General features: G+C 42.5%; 1 protein-coding gene across 1 annotated transcript in view; it reads left to right on the top strand.

Moving 5' to 3' along the window:
• DNAH3 (dynein axonemal heavy chain 3) overlaps positions 1 to 19,585 on the top strand; it is a 201,401-nt gene that overhangs the window by 65,930 nt on the left and 115,886 nt on the right. The window contains exons 21-27 of the mRNA XM_021712292.1: positions 3,271 to 3,385; positions 6,805 to 6,921; positions 7,831 to 8,010; positions 9,491 to 9,627; positions 13,987 to 14,188; positions 15,655 to 15,747; positions 17,617 to 17,727. Of these exons, the coding sequence (XP_021567967.1) occupies positions 3,271 to 3,385; positions 6,805 to 6,921; positions 7,831 to 8,010; positions 9,491 to 9,627; positions 13,987 to 14,188; positions 15,655 to 15,747; positions 17,617 to 17,727 (955 nt within the window). The remainder of the gene's footprint in view (positions 1 to 3,270; positions 3,386 to 6,804; positions 6,922 to 7,830; positions 8,011 to 9,490; positions 9,628 to 13,986; positions 14,189 to 15,654; positions 15,748 to 17,616; positions 17,728 to 19,585) is intronic.

The raw sequence follows: 19,585 nt of genomic DNA on the forward strand, positions 1-19,585 counted from the left end.
CAGGTTGAGGCTGTGGTGGCCGGGAGCGGCCACTGCACTCCAGTCTGGGCAACAGAGTGAGATTCCAACTCAAAAATAAATAAATAAATAGTCTATTTTGCGCATCAAAATGGCCTGGAGCAGTGCTGTCCATGAGAAAATTTCTCATGGACAGCACTGCTCCAGGCCATTTTGATGCATGAGAGTCTGAAAACCTTCCTACCATATAGCACAGCAGGTCTAATTTCAGGCATTTCCTGGCTCTCAAATCTCTCTGCCACCTGAACACTCACTCTGATGCCTCCCCTCCCCCATTAACCACTATTGCTGTCCCTCGTTTAAGGAGCTGGCTTAGAGACACATACATTTTATACCAAACTTAGGTTATTTTGTTAAAGGGTCTCATTTTCCCTCAGTGAGATGTTTCTAAGAGATACCAGCTGCTAAACACTTATGCTGCACCAAGCATTTTATATACATTAACAAATTTACCCATCACAGCAATCTGGTGTTCTAGCTAATGGCATTCTTATTTTATAGATGAGGAAATGTAACTGTGGATTAGAAAGGCTAAGTAACTAACCATCAGTCACAGCTAAGTAACTGAAAGAACTGACATTTCACTTCTGGAAAAAAATAAGAATTGAACCCAGGCAGGTTGACCATTACCAGGCAGGCTTCAATCTTGCCCTTTACTACCAAAAAATGAACCCATCTCAGGAAATAGACTAAGAAAATAAATAATATGCAGGTACTCTTCCACTTTCCATGCGAGTTGTGCTCAACTGTGAAAAAGCCCAGAAGTAGACAAGCCTTGGTCAAGTTGTTTACCTCTGTGTGCCTTGATCTTCTCATCTGTAAAATGGGAAAAAGCTAGATGATTAGCATTACTGTGAGGATTATGGAATGAGGTATGTAACTTAATTGATTGCATGTCTAGGTACTCAGCCACTACTTATTAGCGGGGTGAGAGGTTCCCTGTATCCCACCCACACTGTAGTTAATGCAGCTTTATCACCGCCCATAGTTGATGAGCTTCTCTAGCACATTTGGGAGGTCAACTCTTGATATATTTCATGGATTCCCAAACTGATTAATCCCCCCCACTGTATACTCATTTGCATTCTAAGTCATACCCTAGGGTAGTTCATAAGGCATGGTGTGAGCATTTGGTCTTATTTAATTATGGGCAACAATCCTATATGGGCAGATGGGGACCTGAGGCCTGTCAAGTGACTTGGCCACGGCCACATAGCCAGTGAGTGAGCACTGGAGGCTGGAAGTTATGACTCCTTGTCTTATACTCATCTGCATTGGCACCTGCCTTTGTTAATTATTCCCTATCTGCACACTCATCTTGGTCTTCTCTCAAAGGCCACATTCAGGATGATAATCATGCTGCTGAGGTCTTGACCAATCATTGTTTGGAATTATCTCTGCCTAATCTACCTCCCTCCATGTGGCTAAATGAGGGCCCTCAGCTCTATTTAGCTGACACTGTTTGGCCACATGTGAGCATGTGAGCTCTAATGCTCCTTCTAACAAAGAGAGGGGAAAAGGCAAATCATAGGGGAGAAAGAAACACCAGATTAGGTGTCAGATTAGGAGAAATTGGTGTCTAGACCCATTTCTGGCATTCCACAGCTGCATGCGATTGGACATGTCACCTGCTTCCTCTGAGCTTCAGTTTCCTGACCTATGAGTAAAGAAGACCACCAGATGGTTCCTTCTGCAGTCTAAAATGCAACAAAAGACAGGGCTGAGACAGAATAATCCCTTTCTCCTTCCAAGAATTTTGCTTTCCAATTCTTTGGCCACACCCGGGTTTTAGGGCCCAGATCTCCATGTGGAAACAAGGAGAAAGGAATTCGTCTTCCCTTCCTCTCTTTCCCTCTATCTCCCTTTCCACACGACAGAGGGGTGGACCCGGTATTAGGAAAACAGCTGGTGTTTTTGAAAAGAGGAGGGATGGGAAGTAGAGCAAAAGCCATCACATAAATTAACACAAGTTCAAAATCTGAATAAGAAATCAGAATATGGGCAAATAAGGAATAAACAAAGATGGAAAAAAGAAGTCTTGTTTTAGTGATCTTAATACTGTGTTTCTCCACTGGGGTCAATTCGTCATTTCTAGAAGATATTTGGCAAATTTGGAGACATTTTTAGTTGTCCCAGCTGGCAAAGGGTAGGGATGGAGTTAAGGAGTCTGCCACTGGCATCTTGATACGTCAAGGCCAGGGATGCTGCAAACATCCTGCAATGCACAAGGCAGACTCTATGACTGAAGAATTATCCAGCCTACATTAGGTTGCTAGGGATTGTCAAAAGACAAAATTATCGCAAATTTAGTTATAGCTCTAACTGGCTTTCGGCCTCCATCCTACAAGATAGAATGAGAGCTCCCCTTGGGCTATAGCACAACAGTAGGTGTTATAAGACAGGAACAAGAAAACAGAAAAATAGGGAAAAAATGATCAGTAAACATCAGGTTACCTTTTTGTAAGGGTTAAAGCAGAGGTGACTTCCTTATTGACTGTCTCACATAGACTGGAATCTCCTGTTTTCTGGAAAAACTGGTCTGTTTTGGGATATATATCTTTCCTTGAAGTTTCAGTTTGAGTATGTGGCATTTAGCATGAGTGATTCCATGTTAATTTGGTCTGTTCTTTCAGAGCCTGGTGCAAGCTCAGTCCAAAAAAATGACCTCTTATAATTTTTGTGTAACAGGCTGCTATTACAAAGTGTCACAGACTGGGTGACTTATACAGCAGACATGTATTGTATCATAATTCTGCAAGTTTGAAGTCTAAGACCAAGCCATTGGCAGAGTTTGTTTCTTCTGAGGCTTCTCATTTCAGCTTGTAGATAGTCGTCTTCATATGATCTTCCCTCTATGTGTCTGTGTCCAGTGTTGTGATCTCTTCTTATAAGGATGCTAGTCATATTGAATTAGAGCCTACCCCCATGACCTCATTTTAATTTAATTACCTCTAAAGACGCTTTCTCCAAAAAGAGTCACATTCTGAGGTACGAGGGGTGAGGAATTCAACATGTGTCTTTTAGAGGGGACAATATTCAACCCATAACAAAGCCCAAAAAGCCAATAGCGCTGAGAATGAGAAACCCTGCAAAACATTGGAGACGGGTGGCAAATCTCAGTAGGATCGTAAACATTTTGGTAAAATTAAGGGCTTTTTTCGAAACTCTCCTAAGACTGAGCAGAAATTTCTCCTTTGATGTGTTTTCTCTTGCCTCCTCTTGATGATGCTGTTGCTTGTGTTCTCTCTTTAGACTGGAGCCCATCAGTGCAGCCGCCAGTAAGGAATATTCCCTGGAGAAAAACTTGGAGAAAATGAAGTTAGACTGGGTTAACATGATGTTCAACTTCGTGAAATACAGGGACACTGTGAGTCTCAATCCAACTGCAGCCCCCCTGAGAGCAGCTCCATTTATTATACAGTAGTTTCGAGAGATGATTCGTTCCGAATGGCAACAGAACTCACAGAGGAATAATCCCTAACATCTTGATTGTCTCTTCCTGCCTGCCTTCCTGTGCCTGTCATCCGTCCTCTCAGGCACCACTGGAGGGATGCACTTTCAAATCAGAAAGGCTTTTTGATTTAGAACAAGAAGCTTTAGGAACTGAGTGAGCCTCCTAAATTAGCATCTCCCTGGGAGGGCGCAGACTTGTGTACCTCTCCAAAGCTCCCCAGGGCCCTTGGAAGCACAGGAATGGGCAATGCCTTGCACTTCTCGAATGCTCATATTTACAGAAATCTCCTGGAGATCTCATCAAAGTACAGGTTCTAACTCAGCAGGTCTGGGGTGGGAACTCAGGTTCTACAGTTCTAACAGGCTCCTAGGTAGTATTGATCACATTCTGAATAGCAAGGGTGTAGATTTCATTCTTTTCACTGGCTCTTGTAGAATGCATATGCATTTAGTGTGTGTGAAAGTGTGAAAACACAAAGTGTTTACTCAACTGTCTTTAGGTCTTTAGGGTCTGGCTTGCTGCTGGGATAGGGCATAGGTTGGGGATAAGGGCTGCTGCTCTAGGTGAGCTGCAGATCATAGAGGCAACAGGCTGATACATACCACAGACCACTGACCCTTAAAGCAGCACTTCCAACCCTGACTGCACAGCAAAATCGCCTAGGATGCTTAAACAAATCCCAACTGATTCTTCCTGGCTCCTCTACCCCCAGACTGCCCAAGCATCTGTATTTTTAAGACACCCTGTTTTTTTCTTTTTTTCTTTTTTTTTGAGTTGGAGTCTCACTCTGTCTCCCAGACTGTAGTGCAGTGGCCGCTCCCAGTCACCGCAGCCTCGACCTGCTGGGCCCCAGTGATCCTTCCGCCTCAGCCTTCCGAATAGCCGGAATTACAGGCATGCACTACCATGCCAGGCTGATTTTTTGATTTATTGTAGAGTTGATGTCTCGCCAAGTTGCCCAGGCGGGTCTCGAACCCGCGGGCTCAGGCATTCCAACCACCTCAGCCTCCCCCAGGTGCGGGATTACAGGCTGAACCACCAAGCCCGGCTGACACCCTGGTTTTTAATGTACAATGTGGATTGAGAACCAGAGGCTCTCATACATCTCTCCTCCCACAGGCTGCATGTTATCCTCTTGTTATCCTTCCATTGCAGTAGTCACAATGCCTGGATTTCACTAGGACAAGAACTGTAGGGGTAGAAGGGTGTGAATCTTTTTCTCACCCACCATGAGGGTCACTCATGGCTGGCACTCCTATGACAAAAGACAGTTTAACAAGAGAAAAGCATGACAAAACGACCTATTCAAAGTTTTACATGACAAAGGAGACTTCAGAAATGAAGACCCAGGCAGGTATAGTGGCTCACATCTATAATCCTAGCACTTTGGGAGGCCAAAGTGAGAGGATTGCTTGAGCCTAGGAATTTGAGACCAGTCTTGACAACATAGCAAGACCTCATTTCTACAAAAAATAGAAAAATTAGTTGGGCATAGTGCATACGCCTGTAGTCCCAGCTTCTCAGAAGGCTGAGGTTGGATAAATTGCCCTGAGCCTAGGAGGTCAAAACTGCAGTGAGCTGTGATCATGCCACTGCCTCCAGCCTGGGTGACAGAGTGAGACCCCTGGCTCAAAAAAAAAAAGAAAGAAAGAAAGAAAGAAAAATAAACATAGAAAAGCATGACAAAAGGTCCCAAGAAAACTGTCTGTTTTTATAATTAGTTTTGATGAAGAAAAGACAGCTATATTGAAATGTGATGGCACAAAAGGGTATGATCTAATGGTGACAGACTTGGGGAAAACACAGCACAGTCTGTCTATACAGATTCTTCTTGACCTGTGTAGCATTCCTTCCTCTCAGATACAGGGCAGGACCCCTCTAGAATGAGGGGCTATGACCTACTGTCAGACAATGTAGGTCAGAGGATTTCTTTACAGCCTGCTCTTATGCAGAAACGGGGGGAAAGTTAGAGTAATATTTCTTGTTTTGGAAAGAAGAATTCTAGTTTCTATGACCTGCCTTGGAGAAGAGGAGTTCTAGCTTCATGACCTGCCTTAGAGAAGAAAGGGGAGCAGGAGAAGGGAGGATGGAAGTTCAGAAAGATCTTACTTCTGAGGCTTTCTAGTACCCTTCAGTTCAAAGTACTCAGCAAGCAAGGTGCCATACTTTGGGGCATCATGTTCTGAGCCCCAATAAAACTTTACATAAGCCAATGAGAAAGAGGAGAACTAAGAGTACAGGAGCTCATTACTGGGCCTCTCCCAGCAAGATCAGGCCTCTATGGGTCCCAGAAGCTTGAACTGCTTGGATTAGATCCTACTATTAGAGGCTGATGGGGTGGTTTAACACTAGGGGACCTGGGAACAGCTCAGTTATGTCTAGCTGATCTGCAGAGGTTTTGACTGAAGTAGTTACAGACAAGGGTCAACAGCAAAATGGAGATCAAGATATCACTTTATTATTAATGGCGGGACACACTTCTTAGTGCAGAGCTACTGATAGAAGGTAGATGTGAGACTATATCCTAGGCCTAATTTAGCCACTCATATTAGGCTTGAAAGAAGGGAAATCAGAGTGAGAAAGACGAAACCTGCCTCAGGGAGACAAACCCTATCAGAAGGCTTGCCACTAAGGCCCAGGAAAAAAAAGTGCCATCCACAGAATCTGGCCTTTGAGCACACCTTAAGCCTTACTTCCTAGTAAAATATGACCCAGCAAATATATGGAATACCAGTCCCCAAACTTTCTTGGTTAACAGTGCCTTTTGGTCTAAGTACTTTTTTAGTTGTGGCCCTAGGCAAAAAAAACCCCCAAAAAACCTAATACCTTTGTTTATGAAGTAATTATTTCCAAACAACTTAATAAAGATTTATGTCCTATTAGCTTAGCAGATGTTTGGGGAAAAAAATACATACATGCTGAAGGAAAAAATAATAGTTGAATTTCACTTTTAAATAACCACAATTTTTGACTCTTGTGTTGGCTATAGTTCCCTAGGGCACGTCAGTGCAGTTTGGGAACTGTGGGGTCTAGGCCTCACCAGTCAGATGAGTGGCTGGAAGGCAGAGCTAGGAAAGCAAATGGACAGAGAAGCAGAAGTCTCCCTTCCCAGCGGATTCTAGGGCTTAGATTGTATTTAATTTCTGCAGAAGGAGGTAGACAATAAATGTCTTTAAGAACATTTTAAAGGAAAAAAACAGAAATCACATCCCCTGTAAGACACAGGTTACTGTCCCACTGAAGTGGAGTTCTGAGCTGTGAGGCCCTCAGGGATCAGCATAAACAATGAGGGGTCTTGTGATTTTGACAAGGTGGGGCATCTTTATTTGCAGGATACAAGCATCTTGTGTGCGGTTGATGACATTCAGTTGCTACTTGATGATCACGTGATAAAGACCCAGACCATGTGTGGCTCCCCGTTCATCAAACCAATAGAAGCAGAATGCCGGGTAAGAGAAAATGAAATTGAATACTTTGTGATGTTTCATTAGCTCTGGGTTTTCAGAGGAGGAAGATCGGGCCCAAGTTCAGTTAAAAGAAATTCAGAATGAGTATGGTGCCTCACACTTGTAATCCAAGCACTTTGGGAGACTGAGGTGACCAGGCTAGGCAACATAGTGAGACCTACATCTCTTAAAAGTTAAAAAAATTTTTTTTCATATAAAATAAATGAAGAAAAATCACTTTTTCCTGATTGGGGGTGAAAAAAAGACTGAAAGCAGTCATCATCCAAGTAAGCATATGGTATGCTGAGCTTTTGCAACAGTCTGCCAAAAGGGAAAATGAGATTTGAATGCACCAAATAAATATATAATTGGAAAGTATCTTAGGAGCTGTAGTAGTCTAGAATGTAAACTACATGAGGGTAGGGGTTTGGCCTCCTATGCTCACTGTTTGTAGAAGTGGCATAGGCTAAAAGCACAAACTGGAGCCAGACTGCCTGGGTTCAAATTTTGACTCTGTCCCTCATTAGTTGTGTGACCTTGGGCAAGTCACTGAAATGTTGTGCACCTGAAGAGTGAGATGTAGAATAACAGCTACCTCATAAGGCTTTTGGATTAAATTGGTTTCATATCCATAAAGCACTCAGACCATAACTTGTCATGGAATAAGCATTATAACTATTATTATTATTCCACTAGAAAGTGAACTCTATGAGACAAGGACTCATTTGTTTCTTTTATTGTTATATCCACGTTGCCTGGAACAGTGACCAGAACACATGGGGCACTCAATAAGTATTTGTTAAACAAGTGAATGAATGAATAAATAAATGAATCCATTTACTTGTTCAGTCTCGGGGGCCTATGATGCAGAGTGGCAGGTAATGATTCTGATATCAAATGCTAAATTCACAGAAATGGGAGGAAAAGCTAGTTCGTGTGCAAGAAAATTTGGATGCCTGGTTGAAATGCCAAGCCACCTGGCTGTACTTGGAACCAATCTTCAGTTCAGAGGACATCATAGCCCAGATGCCAGAAGAGGGCAAGAAATTTGGCATTGTTGATAGTTACTGGAAATCACTCCTGTTCCAAGCAGTAAGTTTTTATACTCTATTTCATCAGCAGGAATGTGGAATATCATACAAATGTTTCTCGTTGTATATTGTAGTCATGTTCCTTGAAACTAGTTCATTAATATAAATGAACTAGATTTTTGAAAATGTAATATTTTATGTCTTTTTCTAATTGTAAAAGTTATTGTTAAAAATTTAAACATAGAAATATATAACATAGAAAGTAGAAGCCTTTTGGAATCCCTACCTCCCTAGAGGAAACTATTAGCAGTTTGTATTATTTAGCTATCATTTCTTTTTTTTTTTTATTTTTTTGAGTTGGAGTCTCACTCTGTCACCCAGACTGGAGTGCAGTGGCCGCGCCCGGCCACCGCAGCCTCGACCTGCTGGGCTCCGGCGATCCTTCCGCCTCAGCCTTCCAAGTAGCTATCATTTCTAATGAGGTAGAAGACTTTATTTGCCACAGGATAATACAATAACACTTAGTAGATAGAGACTCTTTTTAGAATTCCAATAGTTATCCACATTCAGTTACTTCTTTTTTTAACAAATATTTATTTTACCTATAATAATCCAGGCATGGTACTGGAAATTAGAAAATACTTGAAGCTGGCAAGAATATGATTTCTGCCTTGATAGTCTCTTTAGGAGACAGGCTTAGATCAATAAAAACTGTAACAGGAATATATACAAATAGTTATTTAGAATACAAAAGAGTGATTTAGTTGCCTGGGAGTGTCAGGGAAGGTGACATTGGAACCAAGCCTTGAAGGATGATAAGTTCCTTGGCTTGCAAGACAGCTAGGGGCATCTATTATGAGGTCATATCATTTTCCCTTTTTAAGTCAAGTTGGGGGGGTACACTTACAAAGAACTTGTTTCAAGGGAATGAATCTTTCCTGCTTGTTTGTGGGAACGAGATTAATGGGAATATTGTCCAACCAGTGGAGCCAATTTTATATTAGTTAAGAATTGTTGGTTGCAAGCTACAGAAACCCACTGTCTCATGGAGCCCAAGGGTATAAAGTGCAGCTGGGCCTCACAGAAGGTGGATCTAAAATCCAAAAACCTCCCAGGGACTCACAGAGCACTCTTTCCATCCTTCTAATCTCAACTTCTCTTTCCCGGCTTGCTTCAGTCTCTGAAGACTGGCTTGCTCTGCCATTCAGTCACATGGTGAGAGATGATCTTCAAACCGCTGCAAAGCCACCTTGTTCAAGCGCTCAGCGCAGATTAGTATAGAATGCCATAGTCTGAATTCTACACTCTCAGAAGTTAAAATATTATGGGTTTGGTTCATTTCGAGTGCCCAACTTTTGCTCAGTCAACCATGACAAGATCATGTATATGAACAATCAACCCTGTGCAATTAGGAGGGGGATTAGGAGGCAGCTAGCTAGGAAGGAGGTGCTGTTGACGGGCAGCTCACACATTCACTGCAATGACCAATCTCAGAACTTGGGAGCCCCATAATGATTTTCACCTTTTTTGATGGAACCCAGGTGAAAGATAGCAGAGTTCTGGTGGCAGCAGACCAGCCACGGATGACTGAGAAGCTTCAAGAAGCCAACATTCTCTTGGAGGACATCCAGAAGGGGCTGAATGATTACTTGGAGAAAAAGAGACTATTTTTCCCCAGGTATCCAGTGTTATTCTTTAATTTGAAATTACCCTCTTGCCCCATGTATAGGTAGAATTACATTGGTTCGCTTTGACCAATGTATTCCATATTCTTCCCTGGTTCTCCATTCCCCAAGAGACAGCGTTCTGGATTGAGGCATATCTTTATTCAATTATGAAGTCATTATTCAATGTGAAGTTGAGTGGACACCAGTGGGGATCAAATCCACACTTTGTCCAACCAGCATTGCTGTTTTCTCCAATTAAAGGGATATAGTTGTCATTATTATAAGCCTGGACTTTGGAGTCAAACAGTCCTCTTTTGGTGTCCTAGTTTTTCCACCTATTAGTCTTGAGACCTCCAGAAAATCTGTCTAAGCCTCAGGTTCTCCACTGTAAGACTGGGATATAATAATGGCTCCTACATCATATATTTGTTATGCAGATCAATGAGCTAATGTGTAAAACAGTTCATACCTAGATCGTGTGTTTAAGAAATATCAGCTGCTGGACTTGGTGGCTCAGCTTGTAATCCCAGCACTTTGGGAGGCCGAGGTGAGTGGATTGCCTGAGCTCACGGGTTCGAGACCAGCCTGGGCAACTTGGTGAGACCTTGTCTCTACATTAAATAAAAAAAATTAGCCGGGCACGGCAGTGCATGCCTGTAGTTCCAGCTACTTGGAAGGCTGAGTTGGAAGGATCGCTGGAGCCCAGAAGGTCGACACTGGGTTGACCATGAGTATGCCACCACACTCCAGTCTGGGCGATGGAGTAAGACTCCAACTAAAAAAAAAAAAAAAGTCAACTACATTTTTTGCCATCAAATTATGTAGTTTCTGGTCAGTATGTTTATAAATAAATATTTGACTCTTTATTTTCCCAAAAGAACCAATGTTTATCTGCATAAAAGTCTAAGTAGTTTTAGAGGGCTAGTTCCAGAAAGGAAGATCCTCACTCCTGATAATTCATCCATATCTAGTTCACCATGGATGGCCACGCCCATGTCATTTGACTTCAGTTAGGATGTTTGATCCCAACTTGGCTTTAAGAAAAGTACATTTTAGTGTTCCTTTATATGGAGACAAAGTTAGTTCCCTGCTCTCCACTAAAAAAAAAAAAAAAAAAAAAGTGATCTTTTTGGGAATTCAGAAATGTCATTGGTATCTATTCAGTGCAACATTGTCCAATAGAACTCTCTGTGCAGTAATAAGAATATATCTGGCCAGGCTCGGTGGCTCAGCCTGTAATCCCAGCACTTTGGGAGGCCGAGGTGAGTGGATTGCCTGAGCCCGCGGGTTCGAGACCCGCCTGGGCAAGTTGGCGAGTCCTCATCTCTACAATAAATCAAAAATTAGCTGGGTGTGGTAGTGCACGCCTGTAGTTCCAGCTACTCAGAAGGTTGAGGCGGAAGGATCGCCAGAGTCCAGCAGGTCGAGGCTGCGGTGGCCGGGAGCGGCCACTGCACTCCAGTCTGGGTGACAGAGTGAGACTCTAACTCAAAAAAAAAAAGAATATATCTGTGCTGGCCAGGCTCGGTGGCTCAGCCTGTAATTCCAGAACTTTGGGAGGCCGAGGCGAGAGGATTGCCTGAGCCCGCGGGTTCGAGACCCGCCCGGGCAACTTGGTGAGACCTCATCTCTACAATAAATAAAAAATTAGCCGGGTGTGGTAGCACGCGCCTGTAGTTCCGGCTACTTGGAAGGCTGAAGAGGAAGGATCGCTGGAGCCCAGCAGGTCGAGGCTGCATTGGCCGGGAGCGTGCCACTGCACTCCAGTCTGGGTGACAGAGTGAGATTCCAACTCAAAAAAAAAAAAAAGAATATATCTGTGCTGTCCAGTACAATAACCATTAGCCACATGTGACTACTGCATATTTTAACTGTGACTAGTATGACTAAGAAAGCCCATTTTCAATTTAATATTTTTTTACTGTAAATAGCCACATTCTATACTGGACAATACAAATGTAGCACAAATAATCAAAGGAATCCTGGTTTGGAAGAACAAAACTTGGGAAGAATTTTTTTTTTTTTTTTTTGAGTTGGAGTCTCACTCTGTCGCCCAGACTGGAGTGCAGTGGTTGCTCCCGGGCACTGCAGCCTTGACCCGCTGGGCTCCGGCGATCCTTTCGCCTCAGCCTTCCAAGTAGCCGGAACTACAGGCGTGCGCTACCACGCCCGGCTGATTTTTTGATTTATTGTAGAGATGAGGTCTCGCCAAGTTGCCCAGGTGGGTCTCGAACCCGCGGGCTCAGGCAATCCACTCACCTCAGCCTTCCAAAGCGCGGGATTACAGTCTGAGCCACCTGAGCCCGACTGGGAAGAAATTAAATTCAGAAAACCTCTGAGGTTTAGGCTTCTAGTTCTCTGTCCACTACCATTATTTCTAATAAAAACATAAATAATAGCCAGCACTAATACAGCATTTACCATACGCTAGAATCCTGCTCTGAGTGCCTTACAATTATTAACTTATTTAATCCTCATAGTAATCCTATCAGGTTAGGAGCAATATTATTATCCCCATTTTGTAAATGAGCAAATAGTTATTTGCCCAAAGATACAAGACTGGTAAATGTCCAAGCTAGAATTCAAACCCAGGAAGTCTGGATAAGATATTTAGTCATTTGACTTCTGTGAGTCACATTTTTTTCCCTAAGTTACACACACACACACCCACACACCCACACACCCACACACGGATGTCTCCATATTTCTTATGCATTTTTATGAAATAAAATTAAACACTTTTAAAGTGTTATTGATAGTCACAATAATTTAGTTTTATCTTGAAAATACAGAACAATGATTTTAATTTCAAATTGTACCAATGCATTATTACTCTAATGGCCACTGAACTTTATTCATGATCACACATGATGGAGATAGAGGTAATATATACTCAGAGATCACCCATTTGAATTTCACTTGGAAATGGGAGAAGTTGACATCTCATAAGATATTGATTAGTCAGTCAGGCAGCAAATAATTATTGAACTCTTTCTACTTGCTCAGCACTTTAGATACAGTATATTAGTTTGCTTTGCTGCATAAAAAATGGCCCCAAAACTTAGAAACGTAAAACAACCACTGTGTTTTAGCCCTCAATTCTGTGGGTTGGCAGATTGAGCTTGGCTTAGCTGGGTGGTTCTTCTGGTCTCACTGGGGCTAGTTGGCAGTCAGTGGCCTCAGTCGCTTGTCTAGTGGTTGGCTTCCTGTTGGCTGAGTCAACAGGTAGTTAGATTATGTCTTTCATCCTCCAGAAGACTAACCTGGGCTTATTCACGTGCTGGTGGTCACAGAGTTCCCAAGAGCAACAAGAGTGAAAGCATGAAGACCTATTGATGCTTATAGGCTTGGAACTTGTACAAACTCAAGTTCACTAAATTTTGTTGACCTAAGCAAGACCTAGCTAGCTCAAGTTCAAGAGATATGAAAATAGACTTCACCACTTGATGAGAGGAGCTGTAAATATTGTAGCCATTTTTGTAACCTACCATATTCAGTGAAGACTATAATTACAGGGTCTCTCCAATATAGAACTCAGCCTAATGGTCATAGTAGAGGTTTGTACGTTTAACATTTTCTGAAGGCTTGTCGTTGCTACTTTTAGGGGCTGAGCAAGAAATGAAGTTGTTTTATTACCACGAAGTTAGAAGATGGTAGAGACCTCTGTATGTAACTAGGCTCATGATTAACATTAACTTTCTTGCATCATGCCTGTAATATTTTCTGGCATGCCTGGAGAGAATAAAAAAGTAAAGTCTTCTCTTTCTTTCTTTCTTCTACCCAGTGGGTTCTCAACACTGCACATTAAATCACTTGGAATTTTAAAAAATATAAATTTTACCAGACCCACCTCTATATCAGTTATATTGGAATCTCTGGACAGTAGAACCTTGACATTGGAATTTTTGGAAACACCCCAGGTGATTCTAAAGTGCAGCCAAAGTTGAGAACCATTGCTCTATCCAGGCTGCTTTCACCCTCAGCCATATTAAACTCACATATGTCAGCTTTCATCCTTTCTCTTCTTCTCATAGTCAAAACCATCTACAAACGGGGTGCAGTGACACATGCCTATAGTCACAGCTACTCAGGAGGATGGGGTGAGGGGATTGCTTGAGTCAGGAGATGGAGTCTACCCTGGGCAACATAGCAAGACCACCATCTCAAAAACAAAAACAAAAATACACACACACACACAAAATTCTCCACTCTCCATGCCCCAGATAAAAAATATGGTAAAGGAGAGTGGGCCTTACATAAGACCCTAGACCTCAGCTGGTATTCACCCAGGTGTTGGGGAATATCACCTTGTTAGAAAAAGAAGTTCTTAGAAGAGGTTTCAATTACCATCTTCCTTTGCTTTGAAATAGGTTCTTCTTCCTATCAAATGATGAGCTTCTGGAGATATTGTCTGAGACAAAGGATCCCCTCCGAGTGCAGCCACACTTGAAGAAGTGCTTTGAAGGAATTGCCAAGCTGGAGTTTACAGATAATCTGGAAATTGTGGGCATGATTAGCTCAGAAAAAGAAACTGTTCCATTCATACAGAAAATCTACCCAGCTCATGCCAACGTAACTCCCTTTACTCATTTTTGGTTTTTTTCCCTGTAACAGAGAAAAGCAGAAAGGCAGAGAACATACTGGTTAAACATTTGGACTCTGGTTCCAGACTGCCTGGGTATGGAACAGTTGGGTTCCAAAACCCAACACCTAGGTGATTTGGGGAAGTCACTCAATTTTTCTGAGTCTCAGTTTACCCATCTCTAAACTGGCGATTATGCTACAATCCACATGACATACTAAATTTGTGGGAGAATTTCAACCAAACTTGATGCGAAGGCAGTAGCAGGAATCCAAACAACTGATGCTGTTTAGATCGCCATGTGCAGAGCCCAATTAAAAATGATTCAGTTAGATAGCTTCCTGGGGCACTTACTTTTTTTTTGAGTTGGAGTCTCACTCTGTCGCCCAGACTGGAGTGCAGTGGCACACTTCTGGCCATCGCAGCCTCGACCTGCTGGGCTCCGGCGATCCTTCCACCTCAGCCTTCCGAATAGCCGGAATTACAGGCGCGCGCTACCAGCCCGGCTAATTTTTGATTTATTGTAAAGATGAGGTCTTGCCAAGTTGCCTGGGTGGGTTTCGAACCTGCGGGCTCAGGTAATGCACTCACCTCGGCCTCCCAAAGCGCTGGGATTACAGGCTGAGCCACCGAGCCCAGCCGGGGCACTTACTTTTAAAAGTCAATAAAACATCATGGACTCAATGAGAGATATGATGCTACTTAACTCAGGTTTTCATACATATGTTTTTATATAGTGAGTAAAGTGTAAATTACCTCTGTTCTTCCTGAATGTGACAGTACCCTATTTTCTGAAGTGCAAATAGACAGGCGCCCTTGGCCTCACTTTGTTGACCACTTTTGCCACCCACACATATAAATTGCAACAACCAGGAGTCACCTGACCTGCTCAGATACCAGGTAGTTTACAAACACCTGAGGTCAACAGCTACAGTTACCCAAAATTCTAAAACAATAATTTGCTGCACATTTGGATTACCTGTGGAGCTTTAATCAAAATCCAAATGTTCGGGTTGCATCCCATACCAATTAAATCAGAAAGTCTGGGGCTGGTAGGCAGGCATTGATATTTTTTAAAGATCTCTAGATGATTCCAATGCACAGCAAAGTTTGGGAACGACTGGAATAATGCATGAATCAGAACTGATCATTTAAAAGGAGCAATATATTTTGTTAGCTGAGATATGAATGTCTCATTTGCCTCCTGAGAAGTTGTCTGTTTCAGAAAATGACATAAAAGAAATGCATACTAAAAATTCCCTATTGCCACTTTAGAAGGCATGCATGGCTGAGAATACAGGAAACAAGTGTAAAGCAAATAAAGAATGTTGGCTTAAAGAGGTGTCAAGCCTTTGGCCTAGCTCCAGCCCTGTCCATAGAGAAAGCTGGACTCTGCCCCTGTCCCTCCCTCTGGGCTTTGGTTGACTGTTGCTGTCTCTGTCTGTCTTGCCCACAGGGCATGGTAGAAAAGTGGCTGCAGCAGGTGGAACAGGTGATGCTTGCCAGTATGCGGGAAGTCATTGAACTTGGGATTGAAGCATATGTCAAGGTAAACAAGAAGCGGGGTATATATGCCAGAGCACTGATACAGTAAAGGGAACCTTGGGGAGAAAGTTAAGTGGACCAGTCCAATTGGCCCCTCTGCCTTTTACCAAATCCCATCCCTCTGTGCCTCTCTTTCCTTTACCTGTAAACTCTTGGGCAATGAAATGTTTGCAGTTAGAAGCAGTTAATACAAGAAAGAGGGTTTGCCAGAGCCCTCTGGTTGCTGTGAGCCAGTCCTTTCTGTCAAATGGAATTGATGGCATGAGGTCTATTTAGAGCCCCTTCCAATTAAACATTCGTTTACCTTACAGATGCCCCAAATGGCCTGACTCATTAAGCTCCCAAGCTTTAAGGGAAACGTGTGTGGCACAAGGCCAAAGAGAAAAGGACCTGTCACAATAACCCATTAACCATCCTCTAGCAAGGTTCACATTAGCAGGATCTGCCTTTCATCCCCTCTGCCTAATGTGCCCTTTCTTACTTTCAGGCCCCCACCTCCATTCCCAGGACCCTTCCATAGAACAAAACAATATTCAATTAACACCTTCACACAGAAGTATTGAGGACTGACCCAGTTGTTCCTCGCAGTAGTATGTGCGTTGTAAAATGAAAGGCCAATTCTTTTTTTTTTGAGTTGGAGTCTCACTCTGTTGCCCACGCTGGAGTGCAGCAGTATGCTCACGGCCACCCCAGCTTCTGGGCTCTAGCGATCCTTCTGTCTCAGCCTTCCAAGTACCCGGAACTATAGGCACGCACTACCACGCCCGGCTAATTTTTGATGTATTGTAGAGACAAGGTCTTGCCAAGTTGCCCGGGCTGATCTCACCTAGGCCTCCCAAAGTGCTGGGATTACAGGCAGAGCCACCAAACCCGGCCCCAGTTCTTTTTTTCTATGACATGTTCTTCATCAAAAATTAAATGAAAGAAAAGCAACTACTAATATTAAATTATTTTATGCAACTGAATTTATAACAAGAGTCAGCAAATTTTTTCTGTAAAGGGTCAGATATTTTCAACTCTTTGGGCCATATTTCCATTGCACCTTTTTAAAAAAAAATAAATTTTACTGTGTATGTTTAAGGTACACAACAAGATATGTTATAAGACACATATCTAGGGTAAAATTGGTACTGTAGCTTTGCCCCTGTAGCAATATGTAAATGCTAGGCATGGCTGCATTCCAGTATAATTTTACTTATACCATTATTTACCAAAAAAAGTATTTATTTACAGTTTGCCCATTCCTGATCTATAGTTTAAGAAACAAGCCTGGCATGGTGGCTTACACCTGTGATACCAGCACTTTGGGAGGCTGAGGTGGAAGGATTGCTTGAACCCAGGAGTTTGAGACCAGTCTGAGCAATATGGCAAGCTCTCTATTAAAAATTTAAAAATTAGCCAAGTATGGTGGCATGTGCCTGTAGTCCCAGCTACTCAGAAGACTGAGGCTTGGAGGAATCTTTGAACCTAGGAAGTTGAAACCCTGTCTCAAAAAAAAAAAAAGAGAAAGAAAATGTAAAAAAAAAAAAGGTAGAAGGATGAGTAAGAAAACTGTGGCCTAGCACTGCAATGTTATGTAGCCATTAAAAAGAGTAGTTATAAGGCCTCTCTGAACAACACCTTGATTATGATTATGTAAAAATTCACTGGATGAAAGCATAAAAAACAATTCAAAGAGTTGATGAGATTGTTTTCTTTTTCATTAAGCTTGGGGAAGAAGACATAAATCCCAGAGATGTTAAGCCTTGTAGCATCTGAAGAAGGGGGAAGATTTTTTGCTGTCAGGGTGAGGTGGTAGGGCATGTTTTTATAAAGTCAGTTTAAACCACACATGATGAACTGACCCTACAATGAGTCCACTGTACTTTCTCAGGTCCCGCGTGATCCGTGGGTCTTGCAGTGGCCTGGCCAGGTGGTTATCTGTGTCTCCTCCATATTTTGGACCCAGGAGGTGTCACAAGGCCTGGAGGAAAATACACTACCGGTAAGTGAGCCTGCCATGAAGCTTGCAGAGGAAATCCAGGCATCAGTTAGGATTTGAATGACATACAATTAGAGTACCATGTTTTGTTTTAAACAAAAATAACTTGGACTCACAGCATCACAGACTTTGGGGTTCTCATGAGGACAGTGGGACAGAAAATTTGGGACTGGGTCGTCTTGGAGTTGTATAGTGCAAGACCTCTCTCAGTCTTTCCCAGAAATTCTGGGCTGCAGAATTCTAAGTCTGATACCCTTGGCTTTCAGGGGTCAACCTGGCAGAATTTCCACCAACAGAGATCCCTTGTCTTTTTCTAGGCCAGAAGAGGACCACTGTTTTCCTCTCCTTCTCCACTGCAGCTCCCTTCTTACCACCCCCAGACCCAAATGAATCCACCTCCAGCCCCTTCAGCTTTCTCTTGAGACTGAGTGTACTCATGTGCCTGCTTAGCCTCAGATCCAAACACATATTTCCAGTCAGTCGATGCCAGTGCTTAAGTGTGCAAGACCCGGGTAGACTTAGGTTTCATTTGAATGTGTCAAATCTTGACACATTGTTAGCTGTGTGTTCATAAGCAACTCCTGGGTCTCAGTCTCTTTGTCTGTAGAACGCAAGGAATTGCCGTCCACATCTTAGTAGAGTAGGAGGGCTAAACAAGATGTACTTGGACGCTAGGTTGTAAATCCTACAGGAAAGGGGCCATGTATGTTCTGCTCACTATTATATCCCTAGGGGTTAATACAGTGGCCAGCACATAGTAGATGTTCAATAAATATTTGTTTAATGAGTGAATTACTGTTGAATAAATGAATGGAGTTATTTGGGACTAACTCCATTCCCAAATCTTTCTGCTAAGGTATAATTTTCCATGATTATCTCATCAGACCTCCTGTTATTCCCCTGTAGTGTATTGGCTATGGACCAGAATATATTTTAACTTACTACATTTTGCTTTATATATTAAAATTAGAAATTAATATTTAACGAATGCTTAAATTTATACAGATTCCATTTTGATAATTCCTAACAGATATATGGCACTGTACACTTGCAACTGCTTTCATGTACATCATTTCAAACTTTAGAAACTCTAAAAAATTCTTACTTTTGTGACTATATCTCTGCCCCCCATTTTCCCACCTGTAGATAGAATGTTTCCCATCACACATCCAAGCCTTGGAGTGCATGCTTCCTGAGTGATATGCTTTGGTGTCCTAATGGAAGCAGGTGTTAGCACAGGATAATTATCCATCCATCGATCCATCGATCCATCGATCCATCCATCCATCCATCCATCCATCCATCCATCCATCCATCCATTTTTCATTTAACAAATATTTGTTTGGTATCTGCTCTGTGCTTGAGACTGCTATTAGATAAAGGGAATTAGAAGTGAATGAGACAGACACAGTTCCTGTCCTCATGGATTTATAGTCTAGTGGAGAAGATAAAAAGGCTCTTTTATAGAACTGTGATAAGGAAAGAACAAGGATCCCATAAATGTGGGGAGAAAGGAAGTGGGAGAGGGGTTAGGATTGGGGAAGATTTCCCAGAAGAGTAATGTTTAAGAGGAGTCCTAAAATATAAGTAGGTATTGGCCAAGCAGAGAACAGGAGGAAGAGTGTTCCAGAGACAGAAATTGCAATGTGCAAGGGTCTGAAGAGGAACAGCATTGTGCATTCAGCAATGAAGACACTTCGGTCTAGAGTAGCTGTGGACTGGGTGTGGTTAGGATAGATGTTGTTGGGGGGTGGGGGATAAAGTTAATCACCAGGGGCTTTACAGACACTGACCCAGGGCAGTGGGGAGGCACTGAAAAGCTTTTTTATTTTGTTTTAAGGGGACTTTTGCTATGTGCCAT

This window comes from Carlito syrichta, unplaced genomic scaffold (assembly GCF_000164805.1).
Source record: "Carlito syrichta isolate Samal-C Ts95f unplaced genomic scaffold, Tarsius_syrichta-2.0.1 Scaffold303175, whole genome shotgun sequence".
In the NCBI taxonomy this organism is placed as follows: Eukaryota; Metazoa; Chordata; class Mammalia; order Primates; family Tarsiidae; genus Carlito; species Carlito syrichta.